The sequence below is a fragment of the Varanus komodoensis genome, unplaced genomic scaffold (assembly GCF_004798865.1).
Source record: "Varanus komodoensis strain SLA01 unplaced genomic scaffold, ASM479886v1 scaffold25, whole genome shotgun sequence".
In the NCBI taxonomy this organism is placed as follows: Eukaryota; Metazoa; Chordata; class Lepidosauria; order Squamata; family Varanidae; genus Varanus; species Varanus komodoensis.
This window is the reverse complement of record NW_025335661.1, coordinates 723,731-744,029: the sequence shown is the minus strand read 5'-3', so window position 1 is coordinate 744,029 and position 20,299 is coordinate 723,731. Positions and strand designations below refer to the sequence as shown.

General features: G+C 41.9%; 2 protein-coding genes across 5 annotated transcripts in view; one reads left to right on the top strand and one right to left on the bottom strand.

Moving 5' to 3' along the window:
* ANO7 (anoctamin 7) overlaps positions 1-17,836 on the top strand; it is a 40,102-nt gene extending 22,266 nt beyond the window's left edge. Inside the window, exons 15-24 of the mRNA XM_044432914.1 lie at positions 27-129; positions 2,053-2,164; positions 3,899-3,953; positions 5,729-5,826; positions 7,650-7,792; positions 9,436-9,641; positions 13,173-13,315; positions 14,305-14,395; positions 15,085-15,204; positions 17,012-17,836. Coding sequence (XP_044288849.1) covers positions 27-129; positions 2,053-2,164; positions 3,899-3,953; positions 5,729-5,826; positions 7,650-7,792; positions 9,436-9,641; positions 13,173-13,315; positions 14,305-14,395; positions 15,085-15,204; positions 17,012-17,071 — 1,131 coding nt within the window. The 3' untranslated portion in view covers positions 17,072-17,836. The remainder of the gene's footprint in view (positions 1-26; positions 130-2,052; positions 2,165-3,898; positions 3,954-5,728; positions 5,827-7,649; positions 7,793-9,435; positions 9,642-13,172; positions 13,316-14,304; positions 14,396-15,084; positions 15,205-17,011) is intronic.
* Positions 17,837-20,299, bottom strand: part of LOC123024769 (high density lipoprotein binding protein) — a 70,945-nt gene continuing 68,482 nt past the window's right edge. For all 4 annotated transcript variants that reach the window (XM_044432913.1, XM_044432909.1, XM_044432911.1 and 1 more), the window contains one exon: positions 17,837-20,071. In XM_044432913.1, coding sequence (XP_044288848.1) covers positions 19,985-20,071 — 87 coding nt within the window. In that variant the 3' untranslated portion in view covers positions 17,837-19,984. The remainder of the gene's footprint in view (positions 20,072-20,299) is intronic.

Sequence of the window (20,299 nt, the reverse complement as noted above, 5' to 3'; positions counted from 1 at the left end):
CATTCTTTCTTCTTTGCCTCTCTCAGGCATCTCGTATTGCCAGTATCACAGGCTCAGTGGTGAACCTCATTTTCATCCTCATCCTCTCCAAAATTTACATTGCACTGGCACAGTTCCTGACCAAGTGGGGTAAGTGGGCTTTGTTGGGAGCATTGGAGCAGGATCTGTGCTTCTTGCTTCTTGCCCCAGCTTCTTGAAACCAGAACGTAAAGTGAATGCTTGAGTTATAGGAGAAAGGGAGATGGGGGCTTTCATGAAGTCCACAGGACCCACTTCTCCTCACTCCTAGCCAAATCATGTGCTGAGAGTCCTGCAAAAGCAGGAGCTTAGGATCTAGGCTGCTTCTGTTCCCCTGTAATCTGGGCATTGTATTAAATGCATTTGGTGTCCAGCTGGCAGCTTTAAAACAAGAATGATGAAAGTGACAATCGAGTAAGTTTCCTAGTTTGCAAAAGGGGCTAATGAGCTGGCAGCATATATTTGAATTCTCTGTTTGGCAACATCAGAACTACTTTAAATGTTTCTAAAGAATTTGCCCAGAATTTTTGAGACACAGAAGCACTTTTTCCCCTGAAAGTACTGTTTTAAATTACTGTCAACCAGTAAAAGCTTATATTACCACTCCCATTTTGTTTGCTTTACCCCATCTGTGCCACTCGTGGTAGTAAAGATATAAATGGGTTGTTTGTTTTGATATGAGTGAATGTTTTGCAGGAGGTCTCCCATACAGTAACCAGAAGAGTTACTAATCTCATGACCAAGCTGTCCACTTGTTTTTTGTTTTTAGGTTAGATAATGTGGGCATTGCTCAAATTAGAGAGGACAAAATGTGTGAGTGTAGAATCCTTTGTGAATCTATATGCCCCACATTCTAATTCCCTTCAGCTTTCTAAGAGTAGAGTTCCATGCTAAAACTACATCCCTCTACATCTCTTTTTCTGGTTATCTGGTATCGGAATCCTTGCACATCCAGCAAAATTCATCCTCAACAAATTGTAAACAGAGCATGAAAGGCTCATTAGAACATAGCATGCTTCATTTCCACAAGTGTCAGCCTTACGGTAGAAAGGAAATCTGTGAAAATGCTTTCTGGAGTTGTATTGCCACTTTCTTGTAGGTCTACTATCTATCTATCTATCTATCTATCTATCTATCTATCTATCTATCTATGGCTCTTTTATACCGTCATTTATTCCAGAAAATCTCTCAACAGTTTACAAAATTAAAACAACAGAGCAGTTACAGCAATTAAAATCTCCACAGTGCCATTACTTGATAGAAGATAAAAATAATTAAAACTTCTATCAACAAATTAAAAACTGGGAAAATAAGAAACGTTTTGGCCTGGTGCCAGAATGAATAAAGTGCCCGGTGCTCCTCTTTGGGGAGCATATTCCATAATTGGGGTGCAGTCGCAGAAAAGTCCTTTCTCCTATTTGGTATTATGTGAAAAGGAAACTTGATGAGCTACTTCCAAAAGTGCCATAGGGAGAAAATATGGAATGGGAACATGCTTGGGAATGAAGCAGAGTCATGCCTGATTCCTCCATCACTGCCTCCCAGTGTTTGCACGCTGACCATGAATGTCTGCAGAAGGGCCCCTATGTGCAAAGGCTTCTCATGCGTAAGTGCACTGGAACATTGGTCATGCTGTGGTCCCAAACAGTTGCTTGTGTGCAGGCACTGTTTTGTTTTGTAGACATTCACACTTGTTGGGTAGACTCAGGTAGTGGCATGCCGTAACCCCAGTCCACCATCCATGCCTTAGCTCTGTGTGTTGCGGGAATGTGTGAACGGAACTTAAATCAGAAATGCACTCTGGAGTCTTTCTCCATCTCAACCACATTAGATAGAAAGCATCTGTAACCCACAGTGTACATTAGAATCTGTGACATGCGGGCAGTGTACATGGGATCAGTTGAAGAAACTTGAGTCATCCAAAATCTTTGTTAATGTAAGCCAGTAAGGATGCCCCAATATGTTTTACCGCCAGGTGGGCCTGGAGGGTGTCCATCATTCTCATGGGATCCATTTTATGTTTCTCTGCCACAGAGATGCATCGTACCCAGACCATGTATGAAGACGCATTCACATTTAAGGTGTTTGTATTTCAGTTTGTCAATTTCTACTCTTCTCCCATCTACATCGCCTTCTTTAAGGGGAGGTAAGTTGTTTAGGGCATGGCCAGCATTCCTATCCCAAAGCTGGTGCAACTTTCCTTTGTAGCATAGAATGCTTGAAAGTGTTATCTGTCTCAATGAAATATGTCCCAACTGAATGAATGCATTTCATTATTTTTATTAGTATATTTCTATACAGCCCATAGGCAGAGCTCTCTGGGCGGTTCATAACATTTAAGTCACGCATCCAAATTTCAGTCAGGCCCGACTCTGCTTAGCCTCCATGATTAGGCAGGATCAGGTACTATTTTATGAATGAATGCAATTCCCTACCTCTCTGTAAACCTAATTTTCTGCTTATAACCCTCTTCATTTTTCCTATCATTTCTTGTTTTTACCACTTTCCCCAACACTTGTTCTGCATCTAGGCCATGTGTTGCCTGCCTCTGCTCTAGTTAAAACAAGGCAGCTAAACATCAACATATAAAAAGTTTCTGTGGGGAAGATTAAGGAAACCCAAAAAAGTCAGTTTAACTTATTTATGTTTGGGTACAGCCTTGGGCTGCATAGTATATGCCAAATTTCAAGTGAAGGGATGAGAACATATGCTCTTGGGGAGAGCATGGGGGAGCTAAAAGGGGTCAGGCAAAGGTGCCTGGCCAAGACAGCCAGTGTCTTACCAGGGCACAGTTATTGTACTGTAGCTTTCTTTACCTGGGGAAAGCCTGGACACAACAGAGCTGGGTCTCGAGAAAGGTGCTAGCTGGAGAAATGTTCCTCTACCTGATGCCTTAGTCATGACATCTTTGTCTGCCTTGCTTCTTCACCAATGAGGGAAAGTGTGGAGCAGGCTAAACTAAATTCTTCAGCCAATGCACTGGCCGGAGGTACTCCTGGATACAGTAAATACTGTACTTGGATACTCTTGGATCCAAGAGATGTCCATCACATCTCTTCATCCATAGCTGAGTTAATGTGCTACATGGTTCTACTAATGTGAGGGTTCTACTAATGTGGCCAGCAGTTTCAGAACACTGTTTAGATGTATCTGAGCCACAAATTCAGCAGCAATCCCGTCTGTGAGCTTTCACTGTTGCATTCAGTGCATGATGGACAGAAGTGTCGTACTGTTGCCGTCTACTGCCCAGTTGCAGTATAGCATTGTAAATCTGGATGAGAAGTATTACAAGTCAGACTAAATATATGAGACTTGGAAGCTGCATGTGTCAAATATGTTAACTGCAGATTGTAATGTTTATGACCTTGTATACTGAATGATTAAAAGTGCTGGATCTCAATGACTGCCAAATGCAGATGGCATAAACTGCAGCCTTGGGGAAGTGTGCTGCCTTTAGGCATAAATAAGCATGATGTATGGCTAGTAAAACCTCATCGGCCTTATTTATTCATTAAAGGCTGCTTCCGGAGGGGGTATCTTGTTGTTAAGAAGCCCTGGAGGGAATTCTTAGCCTGTAACTAAATATTGCATATCAGTGTGCACAGCAAAACCCAAATGGCTCTCTCTAAGACATGTTTGGAACCCCATGATGTGGGGGGTGAGAAGCAATTTGGTCAATGTAACTGCTTGCATTCTGGACTCCCCTTGGCAGTGTGGCTCTGCAGGCTGTCATGATGAGTCCCTGCAGTTCAAAATTTACCAGTATATCAGTGGGTGTCCCAATATGTATGTATCTTTGTGGGGGGAGGTGCAGGGTAAGGTATTTATTACTGGATTAATAAGTCTTGTAACTGGCTGCTTTCTTTTTCTCCTCCTCCAGGTTTGTAGGCTATCCAGGCCACTATAACAAATTGCTTGGCATTCGCAATGAGGATGTGAGTATTTTGGGAGAGATGAGATGGGATCTAATAACAACTGCTGGGTAGGGATGCTCAAGAAGAGCAGATATCCCACGTAACCCATATGAACTTTGTTGATTAAAGGGTGGCTGATAAATCCATCTATAATGAATAAAATAAACAAACAAAACAGGTTGGCCATAGGGTAGCTTCACATCCAGTGATGGGAGTGTATATGCTCCAAAAAGTCCAGAAAGATCCTTTCTTCCAGCTCCAATCTATTTTCCAGCAAGTCCAGAACCCACCTTGCCCTCTCCAATAGTCTGCTGTAGCACACCATGTGGCATTTCCCAAGGGAGTAGTGCAGTCACCCAAAGGGTCAAATTGAACTCACTCCCTGGATCTTAATACAGCCCTTAATCCAGACCTATCCAGATGCACGCTTCCCTTCTCCCTGACTGCTGTTTGCATTTGTGCAAGGCTTTCTCCCACATTCTAACAGGTTGAAATGCCTCTCCAAAAGCTTTAAGTTCAAATATTGTTTTTGATATTTTGTTTCTGCCCATTTTCCCTTCTACTCTACCTTCTTTTGCTTTTGGCTGGCCCACAGTGCAACATGGACCATGAGAGTGTCTGCAAAATTGAATTTAGCCCTTTGGCTGAAAGAGACAGGACACTTCTGAAGCAGGGGAACTGGTCCTAGTTCTAAACAATAGTAAATGAAGTGATGCACCTGTGTCTGGAGTAGTGATGTGAGAAATCCTGTTTGGGTGTGGCAATCCCTCTGATTTCCTCAGCTCAGCTTCCTGGGTTCTGCCTTGCTTTGTCTCTGCCCTAGGTCTGCCTTGCACTCAACATTCATATGAGTGTCCAGCAGGAAGTGTGTCCAACTGTCATGTGGATACAGCTAGTCAGGCCAGCTTGTACACTTGCTGCTTTCAACCCCACACCCCTATGCAAGCAGAGTTCTGCTTCTGCACATGTGATTTGTGGGCTTTGCATACCTTGTACAAGAATTCAGTGCAAAGAAGGGGCCTGCAAGTGTTCCTGGGAATTCATGGACTTGATCTTGGGTTGGCTAACTTCCTAGGCCAGGGCCAAGGATGAGAAAGATGTCTGGTGAGTGCAAAAGAGCTGTATTCCATGTGGCTTTTTGCGACACTAGCCTAAACTGAACCATTGCAGGTGGAGGTTCATACAACTGAAGAACACTCCACAGAATGTCCTTGGTACAGATCAAGCAAGTACTGTTTGTGTTCATCCAGGTCCTCTGAACTTTCCTTTTTATCTACCACATTTGTCTACAATCTGTTCATTTTGCATGGATGGAAAATTGTGCAAAACAAATGGGAAAAATGCAACCCAAATCTGCATATCTTCCAAAAGTGCACACTGTCAACAGAGACTGCAATATGCAAATATAAACAAAAATGTATGCACATTTTAAAATCTGTTTTTATAATGCACATTTTTTTCAAACATGAAGACATGCTTGAGAATTTGCAAACAGTTTCAGATCACACATTCTTCTTCTCACACTTGTGTTTGGGGTTGCAAATGCAGTGTGTCGGCATGATTGGCAAATATAAACAAAATTCTCATCCATTCCTACCCTGGCATATAGAAATCCTAGATGTCAGGAAGAAGGGAACTAATTCTCTGTGTGTCAAAATATTTTGTTTTGTTCTCTTTCATGGAGGAGTATTCCATCATGCATGCCTTCATATCCCTTCTCTAATAATAATGCATGATTTGAAGAACATTACTGATTGTCTACCATGTACTGTAGGCTATCCTTCTATTTTGTCCAGTGTGCTCCAGGTGGCTGCCTCATCGAACTTGCCCAGGAGCTTCTGATCATCATGGTGGGCAAGCAAATAATTAACAACATACAGGAGATCCTTATCCCGTGAGTGACATTGTCCTTTGCTAGTATGGTGTAAACTATGCCCATTATGGGAGATAATCTCTGGACCGTTGCCAGATTGACCATGCAGTAGATTAGTCATTAAATCAATTATGGGGGGATGTCATATTTGATTTATTTCATCTGAAGGACAGGAACTAGTGCAAGAGGCCAATAAAGCTAGTGATAGTGGTAGTAATACTATGGATCCTAATCTTTAATGTGCTGGAACTGGATAACTGGGAACAGAGTACTCTTTTCGAATCATAGTACTTGAAAACAGCTACGTTTGGCTAGTATCTCACACAATAATCCATCCAGTTCAGTCAGTGTAGCCATGGGAAGCTGGGCCAAAGGGAAGTGGGGTGGGGAAGAGATTGGCTAAAACTTAGTTCTTATGGAATGTCTTAGGGCTGCTTCACAAAATAATTTGTTATGATTAGGCAAGAGTAAAAGACCATCCATGGGTATACACGCATGTGGAAATGTAATGTGTGAATTGAGCAGTCACAGATATGGCTTCATACCTACTTTCAGTGAACTGAGTTCCTCACAGGTTGTCCCTAAACAGAACATTGAGGAGAAGGAAAGTGGGTTGCAAGGAGTGTAAGCTGAACTCTCAGGGAGAGGAAGGTAATTCTGTTTAGGTCTGAACACAGGAAAGCACATACTGTGAGGTGCTCTGCTAATGGCAACTTGCCAGCTTCTCTTCATAGAACCATCTCATTAAGTAGGCTGGAGTGATATGTGGATGTTGGCAGCAGTGTGGAAAGCCTTGACGTATGCTTCCAGCTTCCAAGTACAGGACAGAGAAATGAACCTCGAGCAGACTGGATGCAAAACAAACAAAAATTATAGAAGACAAGAGCACGGGGGATTTCACAGAAAGAAAATGAACTTGAAGAGCAAACTGAATATGATGTGTGTGATCTGTGAACAGGATCCCATTAAAACAATTAAAATCAAAGACTGGATACTAGAGTAGGGAGGAGATATGCAGTTAATGGGAGAAAATTCTAGTGATACCTTACATTTATATCCTGCCTTTCTTTCACAAAGTGGCATGCAGTGGTACTCCTGGGTATTGCTAGATCTTGGACTGAATGGTCCGATGGGGGCCTCTTTTAGATGGCCATGCGTAGTACTCCAGTTGGGCACACAGCTATCATTCCCCACACTCCAAGTGCCATTCCATTCTTTAAAAATAGTTTCTGCACTCCTGGTCAAGTAAAGCAAGGATCCCAACACAGTGGCTGCAGGTACTGTGCCACCGATGGTGACCTCTAGTAGTGCCCATTATTTATTTATTTCATTTCTAAACAGTCCATTGCCAAAGCTCTCTGGGCAGTTTACAACAGAGTATACAAACAATAAAATGCAGTAGATAAAAACATAGGCAAGCTACGAACCTGCTGCTTCAGGGGGAGTGTGACTTCATCTAGAACAGGTTGAATACACCACATCCACTCAAAGAATCATTCGCCAGCAGCATCTCAGTCTTGCCTGGACTGAGTTCAGGTTCTTAGTCCTCATTCAGTCCATTATTGTAGTCAGACACTGGTTTAGCACAACTGCAGCCTCCCCCATCAACAATGAATGGGAGAGATGGAGCTGTGTGTCATCAGCATGCTCTCCAAAGCTCTGGATGACCTTGGAGGGTGCCAAGTCAGGGAAGACTGCTCTGTAAATTCAGTGATGGAGATCAAATAAAACCATGTCTTGGTCTGGATGCATACAGCCAGCAGTCATTAATTGGCCACTCCTCAATGATTAAAAAAGCAAGTGGCCAGGATGTTCTACTAACCCTGATCTTCTGTTCTCCACAGAAAGTTGAAAACATGGTGGCATAAGTGGAATGGTCTCTCCATTAGGAACAAAGAAGGCCAGGAAAAGTTCATGAAGCAGCTCTGGGAGAGTGATTATGAATTGCTGCCCTATGAGGGGCTCTTTAATGAATACCTGGAAATGGGTATGATTCATCTGAGTGAAGCAAAAAAAAGATGAGTAACTAAAACTGCTGTTAATATATACTGCAGCAGTCAAAAAGTCCCTACTTCTTTGAAGTAACTATTGCCAAATAATATTTGTAACTGGAATGGAATGTTAAACTCCCACAAGGAAAGCATTAAAAAAAAATCTATCTCCTATGATCCAGCCAGGCAACTTGTGCCCCCTCCCCGCACATGTTGTTGGATTGTGACAGGGCCGTCTTAACGCATGGGCCTGATGGGCACTTGCCCGTGGGCCCCATACTAATCTGTGTATGTTAACCCTTGGAAAATTGGAAAGCTTCCAAAATTAACAGTAGTTGTAGTTGTCCTAGGAGCTCCAGTATACTGCTTCGCCCGGGGCCCATAATGCTGTTGTTAGCCGCCCCGAGGCTTTGTTGCGATGGGGGTGGCATAAAAATGTTTTAAATAAAATAAATAAATAATAAATAAGACGGCCCTGGATTGTGACTCCCATCACCTTGAGCCAGCATAGCCAATGTTAGCAATCATAGGAGTTGTAGTCCAACAACTTTTGGAAGGCTACAAGTTGTCCACCCTGTCCTATGACAACACATTACACAAATGGGTATAATTTCCTTCCTGAGGATTTGGACTCTGGTTGGAACCTGTGTGTATTAGATGAACCTTAGGCCTGATCCAGTGGGATTCTTATGTTCTTAATGTTTAAAAGCCTTCTGGGTTAAATGCTAATTATGCAACATGTTCACACCAGCAATTGCTGAAATTGCACTGGCTGGAAGAACTAGAGTCCTGAAAACCAAAGGTGTATGGATATCTTTAGGTGGACTAACATAGACAGGTTAGTCCTTGTGTGCTCTTCTTCTACCCAGAGAGGAACAGCTCAAAATTCTGCATTCACATGCTTGTATAGCAAGTGCTAAATAATGTTCAATTCTTACAATGGCTTCCTACTTTAAAATTGGAGGTCTCTTATAGAAACAAAGACATGGATTGAGACTGTATCTGTACTAATGGCTTCCACAGGTCAAATGTGGCAGGGAAAACACTCATTAGCATGTTCTAATGGTTAGAATTGTTTGATATGGGATTGTTTGATCTGTGGATTAGCATTACTGCAGGGACAGCCTGAGAGTTAGAGAGCAAGAGTGCTGTATGGTGTGAGCATCTTGCCATTCCTCCCACCAAATACACAATCAGGAGTAATCTGGTGTGCATTAGATCTGCATTCAGATCTAATGCAGGATACTGTCAACTTACAGTTCAACAATGTAAACTTTGGCTATAACTCTGCTATCATAAGAGCCGAAAGGTAAAACCTGGTTTCTTCTATTTTCAACAAATGCTGAGCTTGTTGAGATTCTGAATCAGATGATAAAGATGATTCCCTTATTGTGAAGCTAGTGTAGCCGTGCTGATTTCCAGAACTCAAATCCTAGTAGACAACATCTTCAAGGAACTAGTTTGTGAACATAGACTGTATCCTGGAGGAGATAGCTGCTGTAGTCCAATACTTTTGGCAGGTATGAGGGTCAGAAAAGCCAGAGCAGAGCATTTCCCAGTCCAGCTGTTGACAGCATTCTTAGGTGGGACCATCTGTGCTTACCTTGCTGGTAGTAAAACATTTTTTTCTCTGCTTCAGTCATTCAGTTTGGCTTCGTTACCATCTTTGTGGCTGCCTGCCCCCTTGCACCTCTGTTTGCCTTGCTCAACAACTGGGTGGAAATTCGCTTGGATGCCCATAAATTTGTTTGTGAATACCGGCGTCCAATTACTGAGCGGGCCCAAGGCATTGGCATCTGGTTCCATATCCTGGAGGTCATCACACACTTGGCAGTCATTAGTAATGTGAGTATTGCTGGCATAAAGGTGAAGCAGTCAAAGTACAGCCTTGCCGTGATATCATTAGACTGTTTGAAGGTCCTTCCTGAAAACAACTACTCCGTCGCAAAGCATCCGTAGCTGAATTATTACCCTGCTGTTTGCCTTCATGGATGTTTATGATGGGTTGTGTTTACTCACTTGGTGGTTTCTTTCCCAAGGCAGTTTTGGATGGAAGATAAACAAAGTGAGGTAGTTGCAGTTTGCTTGGTGCTGCTAGAAAAGATCGTTCCTTTTCAATGGGAAGCAATCCATCTCAGTGCATGTTCATACATTACTAAATACAACAGCTAGTTGAGGTTACTGTTCACTTAAGTGGCTTAGCTGCAAGGAAGAAGCTATTTCCCCCAAGCTTGATACACATCACAGAACAGCAGCTGACCAAATTACTGAGCATGGCTTCACTTCACTCTAACCTTCATAGCTGGCTGGAGATAGCACAGAGCAGGGAGCCTCTTTCTCTGTGCAGAGAAAGGAATCCAGTGGCTAGAGATGCAAAGGCCAGGAAAAAAAAGTCAGGGACCATTTTTGTGGCTTATGGAGTATTTTCTTTCAGAATATTGAACAAAATGCTGCAGTGGAGATGTTCTTGTATTTACTCACACATTTTTTCCTAAAAACTATGTACTAGATATCAGTGTAAAACTACACACAGTATCAGATCACAAGTCTTGTATATTGAGACCTAGATTGTAAAAGAACCTCTCAAATGTAAGTGCAGGATAAATTTATGCCTCTAGGGGGCACTGTAATAGTCACAAAAGAGTAAGGAGATTTCAGTTTCTTCTTAGCATGTGGGCTTCATAGTTGGTGGATCTATTTCTGTCCTTTGGACTAAGCTTCAAAGGATGGAGGAAAGTACAGGACAAAAAACAGTAGCTGAAAGTATACATACTTTAAAGGTAAGAGTTAGCATTTATCTGAATGCCGAACACTGAACCACATTATAACTGAATTGATTGATCTGCATAACACTTAACATAATTCATGCTTAATTACTACTAATTTGATGCTTTGTTGCAACCCCCCTGCTGCCGCATAGCTTAATGTTTACTGGCAGCACGTCACTTTTCTTTCCTCATCAAAATGGCTAGACTGACATAGAGGCATTTCCACACTGCTGGTTCCTTTAAGAAAAAAAATGTGATCTGCAAACTCTGTCAAATGAAATGTGCATTTCCAAAAGCTGCTAGGATGCTACTACTTTGGAGGATTATGGGCAGCCATATTGGCTGGCACCTTAAGACCATCATACCATTTGCCCAGCAAACTTTCTTTCTGCAAACTTCTTTTGAAGTTAGAATGGAATCTGTGCAAGGAAAAATCAACAAGCCAGTGTGATTAGCTGTACTTATAGATGGATGGACAAATGGGAGAGAAGTAATCAGAAAGCCAGGTTGTTTACAGTCATCTATGCATTCACACATATGGGCTCTGCTTCTGAGTAGGGCCTGAGTTGGGAAGCTGATTAAACTGCACGTGTATCTGTGAGGCTTGATTCAGCACCCCATCCCCCTTTCCCCTCAGTTTTCTTTATAGGAATGAGTGCTTTATGTCTGCTTGACACTATATAGCAGAGAACTAGAGAAGTCATAATTTTCTTTGCTTTCTTTATATTAATTGCTTCCTCATTTTATATTTTTAAATGCGCCTTATAAACTGGCAAAACCAAAGAAGTTCCTTATAGTTCAGGTCTTCCTTATAGTTCAGGTCACAGAGATTAAAACAAAAATCAGTGATTTCAGCTTGTAGGTATTGTTTGATTAAACCGTACCTTTAATACACTGAACATGGGTTTTTTTGTTTTTTGTTTTGCCAAAGTTACGGTATATACTTTTAGGTTCCTAAAATAACGAAGTACTTCAAATACTAGAAAAGTTGTCATGCAGAGACGAGTGTAGCTATAGATGATGTTTAGGTCTTAAATGTTTTCTAGTCAACTAGCCCTGGTAGAAAAGTAAATTATATGTATGTGCTGAGAAAGCAATTTAGTGCACATCCTTGAGAAGACTCAGGATGTAGCAAATCACACCTATTTGTGATAACCCAGGCTGTAATCTGTTACAGCCCACCTTTTGTTTTGACACAAGATAAAGTTTGTGCCCCTTGTAAAGCAATATCAAAGCAAACAGATAAATGTTAATTGGTGCGTCTGTGATTGTTGTAGTTTGCATTCCATAGTAATTTGGATAGGTTTCTGTTGCCCTCTGTATAACCAAGTAATCCTATATAAGCAAGGGGCTTTTCTTTACTGCCTTCAGGGGATGTTCTGACAGCTTCAGTTCTCTCTCCTAAAATCACTGGTGTGCATGTTTTATTAAACATACTTACTTGGGTGAGCCTAAACACAGAATGAAATCCCTTTTCTTCAACAAGGGCCAGAATCTATTCTTGATCATCCTGAAGTATAGCATATGGAATAATGGGCCAAAGTTAAAGGAAGTCAAATTCTGGCTGAATATCCAGAAAAGCTACCTCACTGTTAGAGCAATATGACAATGGAACAAATTACTTGGGGAGGTCATGGGTTTTCTCACACTGAAGACAGTCACAGTTCCATTGGCTAAGGATGTTCAACTTGAAGTGCAATGACCTTATTCGCTCCTTCCAACTACTATTCTATGATTCAGTGAAAATGACTAAACTGTACATATGCTGATACTGCATTTTAAAATTTTCTTGAAAATGTCTTTTTTCCTGAAAAAATCTATTGTCAGTGGAAAGTATGCATTACCACCAATGACCTCAGGGAACAGGGCTTCAGGAGAGAAAAGTACCCCTGACATCATCCTGAACCTAGTCTTGGGAGGCAATCTGTCCCCTGGGGCTGGAACAGTTCTTCACCCAACCCAGTTCTGTTGGGTTCTTGTAACAAGAACGACAAACCAAAATAAGATTAGGCTATGCAGAAAGAAATAGGTTAGTTCAAGTTACAGTCTAAGACAAAGCACTGAGCCAGCAATTGACAAGACTGTTGGAAGCTTTGTTTTTCTACAAGACATTGAAACTGCAATGGGCAGAAGGCAGGTTTAGCTTCAGCATGGCAGTCAGAAATAATGAATTATAACTTGAAATCCTCAGAGGATCTATCTGATTTATTTCATAACTCAAAACGTCATCCTCTAGGGTAATCCACTCTCATAGGATGGCATATAATACAGTTACAAATTACAAAACCCCAACAGTGAAGTTCTAATTGAAAGGGGAATGAGCTACAGCTGAACAGTAGAGACTATGTGTTGCATACAAAAGATCTGAGGTTCATGCCAGAGGAAAAAGACTCCTGCCTGAAACCCTTGAGGGCTGTTGCCCACCAGCACAGACTATACTGAGCCAGATGAACCAGTGGTAGCCCTATAGAAGCCTTACGTTCTTAAGACTTTTTGTGGAAACTTGACATGTATAATGTGGCACAGTTAGATAAGACAATGTCACTTAACTTCTGGAACAGAAAAGAGAACCAGCAAATGGGAAACTAAATTTGCACCTTTCTTTCAGGCCTTCCTGATTGCTTTCACTTCTGATTTCCTCCCTCGGTTATATTACCAGTACACTCATGCCAGTGATTTGCAGGGCTACATTGATTTTACTCTGGCTTATGCTCCTAAATCTTTTGTCTTGGAGCAGAATATCACATGCAGGTAGGACCTCCCACTCTTCTATTTTAACTTTGTCTGATAAAGGTTATTGGATAGCCACCACTGCATAAAAACATGTCATAGAGGGTAGGCCCTAAAAAAATAGCAGACAGAAAATAGATTGTCCAATTTGGGGTTCCAAGTAAGGCCTGATTACATATTGTGGGTATTCGGCATTTTGTTCTGTTTGTAAGGATGGATCTTGGCCCATTGCAATTGGAATGACATATTTGCCTGCTTTCAATAACTGAACATAATCTGAACAATTAGTATAAATGCAAAGTAGTTTAGGATGCAATCTTACACATTAGCTTGGAGGCCATAGGAGTCATGGGAGATTGTCCAGTCTTGGAGCTGAGATTCCAAAGGCCAAGCCCCTGCCACCAGCATGGAAATAACTGTGTTGGCTGCCTCTTCCCTTGAGGTTGCAAATGGGCCTGTGAAGGAGGCTGGGGCCGGGGAATTACTCCAGCCCCAATTCATGTTCCAGCCATCTTCTCTCCCCTTACATGGTGCCAAATCTACAAAATCGCAGGTAATGCAAGACATGAGGTGCAGTGATGGAGATTGCTGCTATGCCTTACACCTTTCATTGGATCTGATGAGGGGGCTATAGGATTGCAACCTTAATGTGCCATTTGAGATTTACTAAAAAAAATTAAACCAAATACAGTGAGGTGCAGAGTCCTATACTATACATGTTTACTAAGGGTCCACCCTATGTTCAGTGAGGCTTGCTCCTTGGTAAGCGTATATAAAATTGTAGCCTTAGAAACTGCAATTTTCCTTGTTAATGCTGAAGTGGCAATGTTATATTACATTAACCCATAAAATGGCAGCTGTATATAGCAAACCAATCAACTGAGACTGTCTTAGCTCAACAAAGGGAATTAATTGGTCGATTAAATGAAGATATGGTAAAAGGAAATAAGTTAAGCTTCTATTTTAGAAGAATGTGATTGTTCCACTGACAACATGGCAACTCTTCACAGGTACCGAGCCTATAGAGAACAAAACGGCAGATATTCGCTAGCTTATTGGAATCTATTGGCCATCCGTCTTGGCTTCATAATTGTATTTGAGGTAAGCTTACTCCCAGACAGGTTGGAAATTGTACAACTTTTTTATGGTCTAACATGCATAGGAGTGTGATCTACAGTCCTAAATAAATAAACCATCACTACTGGTGGTTGGTTTATTGGATGAATCTATCGTTCCACCAAGTTACAATCACTGACTTTTGCTAAAAGTGCCACTAGTTTGTTGCCTTGTTTTATAAATAACCTCCAAACTGCCCCACCCAATGCAATATTTAGGTAGGTTTGTACAAATCTACAGAGGGTCTTGCATGCATTTATTAGTAGACATAACTTGCATTCAACATACTTTCTCGGCTGCCAGTAGAAATCCTATCCTTGTTGATTCAAGAGGAAAATAGGAGTTCGTACACCCTTATTCCATATGTAGCTTGCTCTCTGCTTATCATAACCTACTTGCAATTGACTGGCATATGTCAAGGTGTTTCATTTTTAGACTGGCCTAGTAAGTAGTAGTATATTAAGCTACACGTGGTTACCAAATTTCAGCTTTCTAATTGGCCCTTGAACTAGTGTGATAGTTCCACTTTCTGCTGGATGTCTAATCAAGGAAGCTGGAGCAACTAGTTTCTGTGAACTGATTGCTGAATAGTTTATTGCTGTGTGGCCTTGATTTGCCTGACATACTAAGCTGGGCTACTGACCACCACCCTCTTGCATTCCTCTTCATTTCAGCATGTGGTCTTCTTCATTGCACGTCTGATAGATATGATGGTGCCTGACATCCCAGAAGTGGTGGAGATAAAAGTGAAACGAGAACAGTATCTAGCTAAACAAGCTCTGGCTGACAACAAGGTAAATCTTTAAGGTCTAAATATATTTATACACATACACATAATTTTGAATTTGCAGCCCCTTTTTTCCAAAGATGAACCCCCTCTTCAAGTACCTAACAACATAAATGTTAATCTATGCTGAGCTGCTGATCCTGCTTGGGGAAATGCTTCTTTGTAGAGATGCAAGGTGAAATACCAAGGCTGAGTAGTCAGATAAGCTAACTTCCAACAAATTATTTCCTTCTTCCTTCCCCCAAATATTTCACCTTGTGAGTGGAAATTACTACTTTGTCTAGACCATGGGTCCTCAAACTACGGCCTGCAAGATGGATCTGGCCTGCTATGCCCATTTGTCCGGCCCACACCACCACTTGCCACCCACGTGATCGCCCGCTGCCTCACCGTGCGGGGCGGGGAAGCGGTGGCTTGTTATTTGGGAGATGGTTTTGGACTCGTTTAGAGATCTCCGAGTGAGCAAGCCACTGTTGCTTCCACCGCCTGCCTCACAGCACGGGTGGGGAGGCATGGCTTGCTCGCTCGGAGACGGTTTTGGACTCACTGGGAGACCTCCAAGCAAGCAAGCAAGCCACCCCCACGTGCTGCCTCCTCTCCAGCCTGTGCCAGTCCCCGCCGCCTTTCAACTGGCCCCCTATTGAAAAAGTTTGAGGACCCCTGGTGTAGATGAACACTGCCACCAACAGGACTAGTAGCTTTCATTTGTAGGTTGTAGCTAATACAGACCGAGTTTATCCATGTCCATTACTTGTTATGCCATCTGGCTTTGTTTCATTTAGCTACACAAAAGCATGAGCATCTCTATAGCCTACATATATCTTTTGCTGAATAGCTCTTTTTCATGCCATTTCATACTTATTATTACATCATAGTAATTTTAACTACTGTTTTATCAGTCATCCATTTTGAGCTACACTTTTTATATAAGCCAGTAAGTGCCAGGAACTTGCCATTTTAGGTAGAAGAACCATTTAAAGTGTTTTTAATGCAAATAAATGAACAAAGTACTGAAAAATACTTGATACTAAGAATTGAATGTATTCAGCAACCCTTAGAGAGGACCCTTAGCTATGGCCCCTTTTGTATGTGTGCGTGCACACCCATTTAACAAACCACTTTCCAAATTCTGTAAAGAAAAATACTGCTAAAGAATCTATAGCGGCCCAAACAAGTTATGCCTGCTGCCTTACAACTCAACCAGTTTCTGATAACAACTTTGAGATGTGTTAGGGCTCCAGGCTTTAACTTGTAATTTGCTCTCCCAATTAATAATTGGTCTAAGAGAGCATTAGGAGCAAGCTTGGTTTGTATCTGTTACAATTCAGGTAATAACTGGATTTTTTATTTTCAAGAACTGAGGATCAACCAAAGTTTCATCAAAGCTGTCCTAGGTGCAGCCCACGAAGATACCTTACCTAGTAACATCCGATTTGGGTATCTACTCTCATATCCCATCTTCTGACTTCAACACCAGACAGCTTTTTTCCTCTCCCCCACTCACCCCTGGTTACCATCTAAAGTTCTAAGAGTTCTGGAGAATTCAAAAGCTTCCTCCTACTCTGGTTGGCCTAACATGTATTTGGGAAGTAGGAATTAACCCTAAACTGCAACTTCTCATAATTTCTCTTGCATATATCAAATGCAATTAGGCTGAAAGATGGGTAATAGACAAATTTAAATGCAAACTCATTAAATGAACCACAATCAAGAAGAAACCTTGTAGATACAAACCTCTGTTAAGAGATGCAGGTCCAGGTTGTATAGAACACTGAAAACTTCTGAGTGTCTAAACTTTCTTTTCTTCATAACAGGCCCTCATTGATGTAATAGATGTGAGAAACCCAGCCCCTCTAGCAGAGAAGACACTATAGTAGGAATCAGGACTCATAAAGAGATACACCATGTTTGGTCCAGGCCAAATTACCAAGCATCTGGAGAAGCAAGCCTCATGGGGGAAAGATGACAAAGTTTATATAATGGTGTTACCTTTCCAAGTGAAGTATGTTCCATGTGCCATACTGTAGATCAGTACCTGAAACCCTCATCCAACCACACTTCAATGTAGCTGGTTCAACACTGTGGTGAAGAATGTTACATTGGTGGAAGTAGAAGATCTACACTGAAACCAAATTAATCTAACCAGCATTGTTATCAGCTCTGTTGTCAAGTTAATTAAATGAGAGCCTCACTAGTCTTTTACCATCATAAAATAGTCTTCAACAGATATTTATGTCTTCAAGTCTAGCAGTGAGTATACATTAGCACTACGCTCTACTCCTGTTTAACAACTGAGGAGCAAGAGAAAAATCTTGTGAAATAATGACTGGGTACAAGAAAGTTTCAGATGTGTTAAGAATCTAGAACACACAAACAGCTTACAAGAAAGAGAACTCCCTCAACCCTAGTACCTTTGCTGAGTGCACATTTTTAGTAGTTGTGTAGTCTGTTTAGCATGTGATGACCGGCTTAATACAGATCATTGACTGAGAAGGAGACAGATAACGAGCAGCGCTCTCTCTCTCTCTCTTAACAGCTGTTCAATATTTCAGTAGAAAGATAGGTAGGACTCTTGAATTGGTGTGACTTGGGTTTTTTTACCTTGCAGTCTGAAGAAAAATAAAAGATAACCACTCAAAGCTGTTTCAGGTTTTATTTTTTAGAATTTATAAAATTCCAGTGTCATCCATACTCATGAGCCTTTATACATGTTTTGCATATAATCTCCAAATTCCAAAGTTAAGGCCAAGGGATCATTGCCATGAAAACGTAATATGGAAGACATTAAGAGGACATGGAGCACACCTCCACAGAGCATCTGCTGCACACTACAGGGGACGGGGGGTGGCGTACTCTCAACAGTTTGAACAAATGGCAGGGTCAGAGCCATGCTCAATGGTAGTTCAAGCCTAAAACACATGTGCAAGTGATGTGTGACATTCAGGCACCAGGTACCACTGGCAAGACATTATACACTACTACCCTGTTTCAGTCTCCTGCTCAGATGGTGATAGGGCTCATCCTGCCCCAAGTGGAATTACTCATAGAGAAATGGGTTTTCTCCCCTTTTCACTTGGGCTCACTTAAAAGTGAGAGGCTTTTCCTTCCTGCTGGGCTAGTGGTCTAGAAAGACAAGAGCTTTACAGACCATTTCCCAATATGAACTATGGGGCATAAAATGACCCTGCGGCTAGGATTCTAGCCAATGGCTCAGTAAAGCTCTAGGGTGGGGAAGGGAGAGGGGTAGGCAGAAAGCAGAGTTGGCACTAGACCCAGCGCTGCTACCAGCACTTTCAGCAGAAGAGAGAGAGAAAGAGAGAGGGAGGATGTAATGGCTGAAAGAGCAGCTTTGAAATACAAGTAGCCTTGTACTGGTTCATGGCAGCAGCTGAAATGCAGCAACTACTAGTGTTAAGACAAAAGGACAAGAACACTTTGCTGCCAGACTACACAGAGCATTTACTGAATCTAAGTGTTCTCTCACCCTCCCCCCACCAGAAGGCTTCACTTTTAAGACTGAACTGTAGCCAGCTGCTTCAATTTAAGTGAGAACCACTCCTTCACCTGCTTCCCCCAAGGCCTAAGCTTTGCTGCAGGACAATAGGCCAAATTACATGGCAGCAGTTAAGACCACTTTGTTGGAGGGGAAATTTGAGACTGAAGCTACACATACTGTCCTCTCTGCATACAGGACTAATAGTCATAACAGGAAGCAAGAGGGGCTGTCTGAAGAAGCAGGCCACTGTCATACTGGCTTGAGGTAGAAAGAAGGCAATAGTAAAAAGCAAAAGATACACCCTTAACCCTGGTACTTAAATGCCATCACTATCAAACCTATGTGTGCAGGAAGGGCAAGGGCAATGTATTCTCTTTATACTGCCCTAATCACCCACCATCTTCTGCGGCATGCTACCATGGCACTTTTGGTTAAACCAAGTTCTGTTAGACCCAATAATACTGTCAGTTTTCTGGCTCCACACAGGCATTACTACTGTTGGGAAGGAAAAGCACACAAAAAAGTGATGAGGGAAAAACACTGGCGAGCTGCAATTCAATACTCTCACCAACAAGAGAAGAATTTTGGTACACACAGTGCTCAGACTAGCACAGGGAGAGCCATGGGTCTGTCAGTGCTTTCTGGGGCCTCTAAACTCCAGGGCTAAATGTCCCCTCTCCACCCATCCATTCTGGCCAATTGTCTCTCACCTCTCCTCTCAGATAGCAGTATTAGATGAGTGCGGGGTTAAGTTTTATGGGGGGGGGTTGTTTGTTTTTTTGGCAGTTGAAAGGGAAAGTTGATTGCACTCTACAAAGGTAAGGCCTTGGAGAAACAGGGCAGGAGAGGGGAAGAGCAAACGTTTTGGCTTTGTAGAAAGTCAAGGAAATGTGTTTCCTGAGGTTGAGAGACAGGAAGTAGATTCCTAGCTGCAGTAAGGAGATCTCCTAATGAAGGCTAGAGTGCTTTGTAAGATGTACCTGGGAGGTTTGGTTACTACACCATGGCCAACATGAAAGTGAGAGGCTGAAATTTGAAAGAAAAAAATTTTGTATTTCAGGTTGGAATCAACATGAAAAGTTTCTTCCAGGGCAAAGAGAAAGGAGAGGAAAAGTCAAACTGAAGCATAGTGAGGCTTAAGCACAAGAATAACAGAACCTCAAAAGGGGTAGCACTCTAGTATCATTAAGAGACCCCCATGAGCAATCTGCACTAGATCCAGCCACTAGGTCAGAATTCAGAAAGGAAACCTTGTGGCGGGTGGCTGGAAAAGATTGCTGTTTCCAAGTCATTACCGCTTGGGACCCCAAGGTAGAGTCTTGGGGGCTACCTGAGCTCCAAAACTTGGGAAATCCTCAGAACTGCTCATATCAGGGGCCTGTAGTAAACAAAAGAAAAAGCCATAGTTTACACAAGTACCCTTGTTGGATTATATACTATACAGAGAGAGTATATGTATATATGTATGTAAATACATGTATACACATACGTACATGTGCACATGCAGCCCCCACGACTATACAGGAAGTGGAATATAACATCTTAGAAATCAAACCACTAACAGTCTAGAAAATACTTCAATGATGATGATTTTTTAAAAATAAAA